At 45.2% G+C, this 12,283-nt stretch overlaps 1 protein-coding gene across 4 annotated transcripts in view; it reads left to right on the top strand.

The window, feature by feature from the left end:
• ZBTB40 (zinc finger and BTB domain containing 40) overlaps positions 1–12,283 on the top strand; it is a 68,809-nt gene that overhangs the window by 35,548 nt on the left and 20,978 nt on the right. For 3 of the 4 annotated variants that reach the window (XR_007770675.1, XM_050931159.1, XM_050931160.1), the window contains 4 exons: positions 605–797; positions 9,218–9,354; positions 9,851–10,049; positions 11,512–11,645. Coding sequence is in view for 3 of the 4 variants with exons in the window: in XM_050931159.1 (XP_050787116.1) it covers positions 605–797; positions 9,218–9,354; positions 9,851–10,049; positions 11,512–11,645 (663 nt within the window). In the remaining variant the exon portion in view is untranslated. The remainder of the gene's footprint in view (positions 1–604; positions 798–9,217; positions 9,355–9,850; positions 10,050–11,511; positions 11,646–12,283) is intronic. The other variant, XM_050931161.1, reaches the window with a different exon arrangement.

The raw sequence follows: 12,283 nt of genomic DNA, 5'->3' as shown, positions 1-12,283 counted from the left end.
TGGATGTCCACAAGCCCTTACAACCTGAGCAGATTTCACAAGCACTTCAGCCAAAAAGCACTGTTTTAGGTAATATGTAAAACAGGTTTATTAACTACAGAAAGACAGATTAAGTGATTATAAGTAAGAGGCATACAGATCAAAGTTGGTTACCTAAGAAATAAAGTAAAATCGCAATCTGAGTTCTATAAACTAGATAGAATTTGAATCAAGCAGTATCTCACCCTGATAGATAATACAAGCAGGTTATAGATCTTCCATATGCAGGCTGGAAGTCTCCTTCAGCCTGAGATCACCCTTCCCAGTTCAGTCTTTGTCCTCCAGACGTGTTTCCTCACAACCTAGTCTTCTGGTTGACAAATGTCGGTCACATATAGTGTGCTAAGATACCAAAGTTACAGGCACCTTATAAATACTTCAGAGTGTGATGTCAAATGCAGCTGAAGCACTGGATACAGTAAATGCAATAGTAGAAAAAGAATGAAAAGATTATGCAAAAGTAATAGAGCATTGTGTAATCTTATACCATTTTAGGCCATCTTCAGTCATTCAGATATGAGTCATTAGGAATTTCTCGTAACTAGTTGTTTGCTTTTTCCTGCAGGTGATTCTGGATTGCTGTGAAGGCAGCTCCCACAGGGAGGCAGTGGAGAATCTGCTCATGAAGGTGGTGGAAGAGAAGACCCTGAAAGCTGAGAGCTTGGTAAAACTCCTTGGGGCTGTAAAATCATCATTCCCTGATCTGCACCGTCTGCTAGACAATTTGGTGGCAGCAGCAGTTGTGTCTGATGGCACAGGTATTAATGGATTTAGCTCAACAAAGAGAATCCTAGAATCATAGAATATCAGGGTTGGAAGGGACCTCAGGAGGTCATCTAGTCCAACCCCCTGCTCAAAAGCAGGACCAACACCAACGAAATCGTCCCAGCCAGGGCTTTGTCAAGCCTGACCTTAAAAACCTCTAAGGAAGGAGATTCCACCACCTCCCTAGATAACCCATTCCAGTGCTTCACCACCCTCCTAGTGAAGAAGTTTCCTAATATCCAACCTAAACCTCCCCCACTGCAACTTCAGACCATTACTCTTTGTTCTGTCATCTGGTACCACTGAGAATAGTCTAGATCCATCCTCTTTAATATAATAAGAAAAGCCAAAGAGGAGTTTGAAGAATAGCTAGCCAAAAACTCCAAAGGTAATAACAAAATGTTTTTTTAAGTACATCAGAAGCGGGAAGCCTGCTAAACAACCAGTGGGGTCCCTTGATGATCGAGATACAAAAGGAGCGCTTAAAGATGATAAAGTCATTGCGGAGAAACGAAATGGATTCTTTTCTTCAATCTTCACGGCTGAGGATGTTAGGGAGATTCCCAAATCTGAGCCGGCTTTTGTAGGTGACAAATCTGAGGAACTGTCACAGATTAAAGTGTCACTAGAGGTGATTTTGGAATTAATTGATAAACTCAACATTAACAAGTCACCAAGACCAGATGGCATTCACCCAAGAGTTCTGAAAGAACTCAAATGTGAAGTTGCGGAACTCTTAACCAAGATTTGTAACCTGTCCTTTAAATCGGTTTTGGTACCCAGTGACTGGAAGTTAGCTAATGTAATGCCAATATTTAAAAAGGGCTCTAGAAGTGATCCCAGCAATTACAGACCGGTAAGTCTAACGTCAGTACCCAGCAAAGTAGTCGAAACAATAGTTAAGAATAAAATTATCAGACACATAGAAAATCATAGACTGTTCAGCAATAGTCAGCGTGGTTTCTATAAAGGGAAATCGTGTCTTACTAATCTATTAGAGTTCTTTGAAGGGGTCAACAAACATGTGGACAAGGGGGATCCAGTGGACATAGTATACTTAGATTTCCAGAAAGCCTTTGACAAGGTCCCTCACCAAATGCTCTTACATAAATGAAGCTGTCATGGGATAAAAGGGAAGGTCCTTTCATGGACTGAGAACTGGTTAAAAGACTGGGAACAAAGGGTAGGAATAATGGTAAATTCTCAGAATGGAGAGGGGTAACTAGTGGTGTTCCCCAAGGGTCAGTCCTAGGACCAATCCTATTCAATTTATTCATAAATGATCTGGAGAAAGGGGTAAACAGTGAGGTGACAAAGTTTGCAGATGATACTGAACTGCTCAAGATAGTTAAGACCAAAGCAGACTGTGAAGAATTTCAAAAAGATCTCACAAAACTAAGTGATTGGGCAACAAAATGGCAAATGAAATTTAATGTAGATAAATGTAAAGTAATGCACCTTGGGAAAAAATAACCCCAACTATACATACAATATGGTGGGGGCAAATTTAGCTACAACGAGTGAGGAAAAAAGATGTTGGAGTCATCGTGGACAGTTCTCTGAAGACGTCCACGCAGTGTGCAGAGGCGGTCAAAAAAGTAGACAGGATGTTAGGAATCATTAAAAAGGGGATAGAGAATAAGACAGAATATATTATTGCCCTTATATAAATCCATGGTACGCCCACATCTCAAATACTGTGTACAGATGTGGTCTCCTCACCTCAAAAAAGATATATTGGCACTAGAAAAGGTTCAGAAAAGGGCAACTAAAATGATTAGGGGTTTGGAGAGAGTCCCATATGAAGAAAGATTAGAGTCTAGGACTCTTCAGCTTGGAAAAGAGGAGACTAAGGGGGGAATATGATAGAGGTATATAAAATCATGAGTGATGTGGAGAAAGTGGATAAGGAAAAGTTATTTCCTTATTCCCATAATACAAGAACGGGGGGTCACCAAATTAAATTAATGAGCAACAGGTTTAAAACAAATAAAAGGAAGTTCTTCACGCAGCGCACAGTCAACTTGTGGAATTCCTTACCTGAGGAGGTTGTGCAGGCTAGGACTATAACAGCGTTTAAAAGAGAACTGTATAAATTCATGGTGGTTAAGTCCATAAATGGCTATTAGCCAGGATGGATAAGGAATGGTGTCCCTAGCCTCTGTTTGTCGGAGGGTGGAGATGGATGGCAAGAGAGAGATCACTTGATCATTGCCTGTTAGATTCACTCCGTCTGGGGCACCTGGCATTGGCCACTGTCCGTAGACAGATACTGGGCTAGATGGACCTTTGGTCTGACCTGGTACGGCCATTCTTATGTTCTTTTGTTATGTTCTCTTTGGAATCCCCTTTCACGTAGTTGAAAGCAGCTATCAAATCCCCCATTCTTCTCTTCTGCAGATTAAACAATCCCAGTTCCCTCAGCTTCCTCATAAGTCATGTGCTCCAACCTCTTAAGCATTTTTGTTGCCCTCCGCTGGACTCTAATTTTTCCATATCTTTCTTGTAGAATGGGGCCCAAAACTGGACACAGTACTCTAGATGAGGCCTCACCAATGTTGAATAGAGGGGAATGATCACATCCCTCAATCTGCTGGCAAAACCCCTACTTATGCAGCCCAAAGTGCTGTTAGCCTTTGTGGCAACAAGGGCACGCTGTTGACTCATATCCAGCTTCTCATCCATTGTAATCCCCAGATCCTTTTCTGCAGAACTGCTGCCTAGCCATTCAGTCCCTAGTCTGTAGCAGTGCATGGGATTTTTCCGTCCTAAGTGCAGGACACTGCACTTGTCCTTGTTGAACCTCATCAGGTTTCTTTTGGCCCAATCCTCTAATTTGTCTAGGGGTGACTTGATCACAGTCTATAAATACCTAAATGGGGAGCAAATATTTGATAATGGCGCCTGCAATCTATCAGAGACAGGTACAACGCAATCCAGTGCCTGGAAGTTGAAGCTAGACAAAATGAGACTGGAAATAAGATGTACATTTTTAAGAGGCAATTTTTAACCAAGGCAAATTTTCATCACGGGCAATTTTTAAATCAAGATTGGATGTTGTTCTAGAAGATCTGCTCTAGGAATGATTGTGGGGCAGTTCTTTGCCCTGTGTTACACAGGAGATCAGACTGGATGATCACAGTGGTCCCTTCTGCCCTTAGAATCCATGAGTCTGTGAAATCTTCAAAGTGTTGTAGGCTCAGCTCAAATAATGGCCAGAAAGTCTGGATGTTTGTCTGGACTTTAGTGAACATCTGAAAACTTACTTTTATAACAGCAGAAATTGAGACTATTTTCACAAAACACCAGATGAGTGAAAGAACAATGGGATAAGAGGACTTTGCCAGTGACAATGGTCTGTCCCTCCCAGGGCCCATGTTATGATACAGGGCAAGTGTTACCATATGCAAGCCCATAACTGCTTCTTGGTGAAATTTAAATCGTAATGATTTTGAAACCATATTGTTAAATCTGTTAAATACAAGAGTGTTTCTGTCTAGTATCTAATTACAAATAAGCTTTAAGTTAATCACATGAACATACCGGCAGTGGTATTTATGGTTGCATACAGTGTTCCTTTTATAGGCATAGTTGCTGAACTCCACTGTTTGATTGTAAGTGTCTGGGCTCACCCCTGCAGCACCTCCTGCTGGTCTCTCAGGGAACTAGCTCACTGCCAGCCAAGAGCACCCTCTGCAGGTCTCTCAGTGATCCTCCTGTCCTCTGACCCCATGTCCCTCCCAAGACCTGGTGTCCCTTTATCTGGGGTGCTGCCCTCTGGCAGTAACCCCTTTTAGCCTCAGGGTCTCCCCTCCCTGGGAAACCCCCACCCACTATCCCCACTTCACCTCAGTATCAGGCTACTGTCAGTCATTGACAAGCCCCCATGCCCTGGGGCAGACTGCAGTATTAGCCTACTCATCACTGGCAAGGTTGGGTTTGGACCTGCTGCCTTTGCCTACTCCTGGGCTGCCCTCTGCAACCCCCAGTACCTGTTAGCCTTATGCTAGGCCGCAGCCTGGGGCTTTCCAAGCTGGAACTCCCCAGCCCTACTCCACTCAGGTACCCTGTCTCTAACTCCCTGCAGCCAGGCCCTTCTTCCTTTTCAGGCAGGGGGAGATTGAGTGGGCCTCTGGCTCACTGCCTTTTATAGAGGCCAGCTGGGCCTGACTGGGGCATGGCCACAGCTGAGCCTACTTTCCTCCAATCAGCCCAGGCTTCTTGCCCCAGCCACAGCCCTTTCGTGGGCTGTGTCAAGCCCCGCAGGGAAGGAACGGGTAATCACTCCACTGCATTGGTACACTGATGTGTTAATAGCGTATTTGGCTGCTGCTACAGGTGTCCCCTTATTTGAGAAAAGCAGATACCAAAGCCTCACAGGTACCAAAGCATTCAAGCACAGACATTGCCTTGCTTGCCTAGTATTTCATGTTAGCTAGTCTCATTGCTGAGGGAAATGAGTCTTTCCAGAGCTAAGGTTGTGACTAGCTTTCTTCTATAAGGCTGGTTTTAAGTGCCCTTCCCCAGGGCTTGGGATTCGTGTGGAGATTGTGGCCTAGATTTTCAGTTGATGTAGATCCATTGAAATCAGTGGCTCTAGATGCCAGCTGAAAATCTGACCCACTAAATGACAGGAGTCTCTTTGGTTCTGCAGAGCATATAGGCACTACAGTCTCCCCAGAGCTGATGGGTGTCCCTGAGATCTCTCTCAGGATCTTACAGGGTTTTATAAGAGAGCTAGATATAATATACATGACTAAAGAAAGAACCAGAGATGGAGAGTGGGCAAAGCTATAACCTCTGCAGCAGATGGGCCGCTTAAACAGTTGCACCTTCCACATCATTAATGACCATATGAAATGTAGGTTCCCACACTGAACCCAGGCCACCCTTGGAGCTCTTTCCGTTAGTGGCTGCAGTCCTGCAGTATGTAGTCATCATTTATACAGTTTGTTTTGCAAGTTTATAATGTAGCCCTATGAAAATCCAGCTCTAATAGTCTAATCTAGAATTGGTGTTTGGCCTTGCCCAGGCAGGACGCACAGGTGTGTCATGGAGTAAGTAAAAAAGGGAGGGGCTTTCCTGCGTCACAGGTCAGTGTCGATATAGTAACATGGGAGAGTCAGTAGTTCCTTCCCAGTGACAGGCCATAGGGTGACTGGTTGGCTGTCACGTAGACTGGAGCTGTTACTGCGTTTAAGAATCAGTGTGTGGTAGTAACGAGCCCTTTGAAGCAGTCCCTATGTGATAGCTGCTGCTGGCGTCCTTGAACCTGCATTAATGTCTGTTGAGTACAAAGCCTTTGAGTAGCGGTGCTGCTGTGTTTTGCCACAACTGCAGTTTGGAGTAGGTGGCTGGGCAGTCTCAAAGTGTAACTGCAGCTGGAGACCACGAAATTATGGATCACCACAGCATTGGAGAGAAAAGAGTATAAATCTCAAATAACCACTGTGAATGCATTTCTGGTCATTTCTGTGAAAGATTTCAGGCTCCAAGGCGGTCGATCCCGCATAGGAAGCCCTAGTGGATGCCTGCCTCCAGTGTGCCCCATTGCAGCCCCTTTTCTAGCTCCTCTAGAACCTCCTGCTGAGGTTCTGGCTGCACTTCTTCCTGCACGTTTTCTGTTTAGACACTCCCTGTCCATGGCTGCACAGAGTTCCAGCACCACCTCGGCAGTGTTCCCTCTCATTTCTTACGTCCACGTACGGAATGAATTTTGTTTTGTGCACCAATATGGAGGTGATGTGTGGTGAGGGTGGGGCTGAGGGGTTCAAAGTGTGAGTGTGGGCTCAGGGTGGGGCAGAGGGTTGAGGTACGGGGGGTAAGGGCTGTGGCTGGGGTTGAAGGCTTGGGGGGGGATGATTGGTTTGGGGTGCAGGCTGCGGCAGGGAGAGAGAACTGCCCCCAGTCCTCTCTCGCCGCAGTAGCTCAGCCGGGGGAGGGATGCTTCTCCCCGGCCGTGGCAGCTCTGGCAGGGCTGGGCTGGGTTGGGGAAGGGGTGCCTCTCCCTGCCTGCACAGCCCTTGATAGCCTGCTGCATGGCTGCACAGCTTAGAGGGAACTTACCTCCTCAGCTGCCTCCTGATGCTGGTCACCATGGCCACACATGAATCCAGGAAGTGGAGGTTGGGTGAGAGGTTCTTTGCAGCCATGGGGCCAGCTTCCATTCTCTCATTTGTTTACATCTCTGGGCAGAGTTCGCTTTCGCAATATCCAGATTCCCTTGCACAGCAGTGGGCGTTATTCGGACTATTCTGCTCACTGTCTCTATCCAGTACCTTTGTTTTGAACCTTTGACTCTGACACGTGTCCCTGGGTTTTCTGTTACTTGTCCCATGGAATGTTGTTTTTTGAGCTCTGGGGACCATCCTTCATTTGAGTGGGGTTGGAGCTTCTGTCCTATGTGGGCCTCGGTCCTCCCTCCTGGACTTCGAATAGGCCAGCATCTTTCATCAGTGCTGAACCCACTTAAAAATTAAAAACTAAATTGAAATGCAGTGAAATGTAAATGAATGTTTAATAGAAAGCAAATTTGTGCTCATAATACTGAAAAATCCCTGTGACAGACATTCCGGGCAGACAGTTTGCCTCATCATTTGTTGAGCACCATTGCTTCCCTTGAAACATCAGACTCTGAATGTGGTTAATTATCTCGTGGTAATACCCATTCCAGGGAAGAGTATTCCCTCATTACATGAGTTGCATATCCTGAAATTGAAATTGGAATAAATAGAAGCACAATGTTCTTTACCATGGAAATACAGAGTGAGGGAGAGACCACTGACACCGCAGTGCACTGTGTGTCAAATTGAACTGCTCTGGATTTGGTACAGAATTACTGTGATGTGAAATGTACCTTATTGCTGTGGATGGAGTTTAAGTGACTCGTATTAAGCATGCTTGCATTTTCAGAGCTTGACATTGTTACAAGGTTTGGAATAAATTCTAAGAACTAATGTTTGTTTAATGAAATCTTAAACATTAAATGTGAGAAAAAACGTACTAGCTCTTAGCCCAGCTCCCTGCTCAGTGCAGGATTGTACTATGCAGCTCCAGGGTGCTACATTTAAAGCTAGACTGGGCAGTGAGGCTTTCACCACTTTCCTTGGAAGACCAGGCCACTGTCTCATTGAATTCACTGGCAGGAAGTTTTTCCTGATGCTCACTCTGAATCTTCCTTTGCTTAATTTCATCCATTAACTCCCATTGCCCCTTTCACCACAGTAAAGAGTTGTGCTCTCTCTTTAGAGTGCATGCATTTCCAATTCTTTGAGAATCTCTATCTATTCCTCAAGAGCCCAATAGCTCTGTAATTGTAACTCATTCCTTCCTTTAGCATCTGAATCACATTGGTGCTCTTTCCTGATTCACTCAAGTTTTCACCTATGTTCTGGTATTGATGTGCCTACAGGGGAATGTTGCATTCTAGGTTCATCACTTCTCAAGTCTTCAGAAGAGGCATTTTATTTATTTATTTATTTATGTTTGGCTGCTGATTTGCAATCCACAATTTGCTTTACTTTCCCCTGAATATTTTCATCAAAGATAACCCAGACCCAGATTATCTTGGTCACGTGGTTGTTTGGGTGTTTGGGAAATGGTGTAGTGTACTTGTACACAGCTGAAGAAGAGTTAACTGAAGAGATGAGTTACTCAAAGGCTGTGACTAATAGACCATAGGCCCCCTCAATGTAATAACAACTAAAAGTCAGGGGAATCAAAAGGAGACACTGTGAAGGATCACCTCACAGCATTGGCTTCATGTGCTAGACTACAAGGTCTGTTGGCCTTGGCTAGAAGCTGAGCCTTTGATCTTCTGAACTAGGAGGACTGTGACTGATGCTTTGAATAGACTAGGAATATCTGTCTGCAGCCAAGAGACTTATATGTGTACACACACTGTACAGTTTATAATGTCTCCTTTTATAGGGATAAGTTTAGAGTTGAGACAACTGAATGGCTAATAGCACTTAGCTAGACCTAACTAGAGGGCAGGTGGACACTGCAAACTTCTGTTACACAGTTCAGCCAGTGCACCTCACACCTGCTACCGTCCATTCCTTCTGATCCCTGGGGCTCTGCTAGTGACCCTCAATCCTGACCTGGAGTATCTACCCTCTGTTATTTGTATTGCAGTACTACCAAGACACCTCAGACCTGTCCTGCAACTCCCCAGCCCCCAAAGCCCTTGTGAGGAGAATCTGTGCTTCCCTCAATTTTCAGATTACAGATCATTAGTGACTAGAACTGAAACCTATTTTTCCCTTGTGCTTGGATTTGGACCCAGGTCTCCCAAGTGAAAGAGTACTGCAGTAACTTTGTGTGCCACTGTGGCCCCCTAACTGCTTTATCCCCTTAGCTCTGAGCATCAAAGGGCACAACATACTGAACTGTTGTTTTCATTTGCATTCAGCCAGATGGACCCCAGAGGATTATGGGACCCAACTACTAAAACGATACCAAGAAAACTTTGCAGAGCTCTTCATGGACACGAAGATGCTGCTGCGAGGGATCTCAGCTGCACAAAATTTAGCTCCTGGAGAAAGGGAGGTGAGAGGATTGTCTGTCTTTGTATTTGCCTAGAGCATGGTGTCCTAAACCCTGATTTGTATGTGGAAGGCTAGAGAGGACCCGATTATTCCATTCATCATTGCAACACGGTGTGGGGTTTTTTACTGCAGAAGTTGGGTTAATGTCTCTCTAGCTTCCACCAGGTGCAGCAAAACACAACAAAAGATGGATTAATGAAGCTAAAAGTTGCCAAACAGCAACTACTCGCTCCACAACCAAGGGAATGGCTTCAGTTTCTCTTTTTATTGGCATGTCTCATCACACATTGGTGCTTCTGTAAGCCCCCAGTCTGGCTGAACATTAGCTGCTGCAGGGCTCAAGCATTTTGGTCACATGACACATGTTCATGGTATAGGTCTCAGCAGAACAATAGAAAAATGAGAGTCCAGATCTCCAGCAGGCAGATGGGTAATTGGCTAGTCTGTGTCAGATGCATAGAAGTTCCTCTTAGTGTCTTGGTGCCTGTCTCTTGAAGGTAATGGAACAGATTGTGAAGAGGGAGACTGGCTCGAGTGGTTTCAGCTCACTGGTATCTGCAGCACTGGAAGAACAAACTGTGTCGGTGACTGCCATTTGGCAGCTGCTACTGGCAGCACGAGAGGCAGAGCTTCCGTTGAACCTGCTCATTGAGGAAATCCGGAAGGAACCCGATGCAGAGTTTTTCTTCCAAACAGGTAGTGATATTGTACTCTGGACAAAGATGCTTTCCTTCTAGATCCCGCCAGATTCTCCCTGAGGTGCCTTTCTCATTGTTCCCACCAGATCCTTCTCCCCGCAGACATCAGAAGTGGATTATCTACAGATCCTCCCTCCCCCAAGTCAACCACAAATCCTCACAGATCTCACTCAGTCTACTTTTTTTCTATGCTTTAGAGGTTCTTTCAGATCCCACCAGATCTTCTCACTTCCTGTGCTCCGTCCCCCGCACCCCTGCTTCAGATGTAGAGATGTACATCGACTCTCACCCCAATCCTGTGAAGTGGTGACTAAATACTTTAGAGGTCAGATAAGCATCTAGAGGTTTGGCTGCTTCTCTGAATTCCCTGGGACACCCTCTCACTTGGCTGGAAAAATGGCAAAAGCCATCTTGTGTGACTTCCAGCACACTCTCTTTATAGTTGGGACTGGAAACACCAGAACAACAGCTTTCCATGTGGTGTTATGCATTGCTAGAATTGTGCAGCGTATTATTCATTGAAATGAGAGATAAGGGGGCACAGCTGGATTGGAGAACTTGTATTTACTGAACTCTTTCAAACAATGCATCATTTGTCTCTAGAAATTAGCAAAGCTTTTGAGGCCTGGGGAGGGTGTTTGACTTTCCCTGATTCACTTCCCTCTCCCTGGTGTCTTGCCAGATAACAGCAATGCAAGTGTCTCACCTCCCTGCACCTGGTTAGCATGTTCAGGAAAAAAATGATTTGAAAGAATTCAAGAGGTACCATCAAACTGAAACCCTATCAGTTTGAAAACATAAAATAATGGTAAATCCAAGGCCATAGCTGGCACAAGTCCACTGCCTGTCTCTCCAGAACTTACTTCTGCCCCTGAGTTTCCCTGCCAACTATAATCACATTTTCCTACTTTAAAATGATTTTCTTTCCGCAATTACTTAATAATAATCTCACACAAACAAGAGTGGAGCTCAGCTGGCTGATACGCAATACTGGAAAAGAGTGAAGCTGACTGTACACAAACTGCTGTTAAATGTACCACGTAAACACACTGGAAAAACTAGAGAAAATATATTTATCCTCTAATCTCTTCCACTGCAGCACTGCTGGTTACAAAAGCTGGCAGGATGCACTCAGAGAGAAGTGTGATGACTGTTTAAATTGACTGTGTTCTTTAATGAAATCCCTTCAAAAGAATCAGGAAACCTGTTCTTCTCACCCCACCCTCCAGAGTGGACAAGCACTGAGAACTCCTGCTTTATCTCTAGTTGGATTTGTTCTTAGATGGTGTTTTCACAGCCAGAACTAATACCACCAAAGTCTGCACCTTAGTCTTTCACCCTCCCCTCGCTCCCAAAGGGAAGCATTCCCATTGAGGGAGGGGTCCCTCTCTGAAATGGGGTGAATAGAGATAAGAGCCCGCAGGAACCCCCACCTTTCTTAATGTCTTCTCTTCCTTCAGTGGCCACCAGTGAAAGCACAGCCATCGAGATAATACTGAGACACAGCAAGCTGATCTCAGAGGCCATCAAGCAGAGAGCTGGACTGGAGGGCTTGGCTCCAGGAGAAGTGGGCCTCACAGAGGCGGTGAAAGAGGTACTGATGGGGTGGTAAGGTGGCCCACAGCTGTCCTCTGCTTTAGTGCAATGTACATCCCATGATCTTCTTCCTAGCTTGAAATGTTCCATCCTGATCCAAGTTGAAACCACTTAGATCAGAGTAGAGCGTGACATGCTGGCATCTGTTTTCTCAGAGGTCCCCTTCTCTTAGAATGAGGGGATGCCAGACATTTTATGCAAGGTATGCATGCTGCTCTGGCTCCTGGGAAGTTACCAATAGGTCCTCATTTGAGCAAAATGTGGGTGCCCTGACATACAGTACCAGCTCAACTCTGCAAAGTGGCATAGATGTCTTATGGAAAGCACAGCTGGCATCTAGCGTGGTGTGGACTGTCCTGTGGGTCAGCAGCTTCCGGACTGCCTGTCATACAGGTGAAGTATTCATAGGGGACATGCTGAGAATGATATGGCTGTTGCTATGACTTGGTGGATTTTAGCTGTCCTGTAATGTTGGCGAGCCCACCTTGGCATTCACCTATAGGAAAGGGAGACTAGGCCACATCGAGCCTGTAGAATTAAAAGAGGAAGAAGCATTTGCTGGGCTCCTCAGTGGCTGGCTGGTTGGCGGGCGAAATTTATTCACAGAGCAGTCTGCAGCTGATCAGCTCTGCTTTT

This window comes from Gopherus flavomarginatus, chromosome 21 (genome assembly GCF_025201925.1).
Source record: "Gopherus flavomarginatus isolate rGopFla2 chromosome 21, rGopFla2.mat.asm, whole genome shotgun sequence".
In the NCBI taxonomy this organism is placed as follows: domain Eukaryota; kingdom Metazoa; phylum Chordata; order Testudines; family Testudinidae; genus Gopherus; species Gopherus flavomarginatus.
Note: the sequence above shows the minus strand (reverse complement) of the source record. Positions and strands in the feature narration are given on the sequence as shown.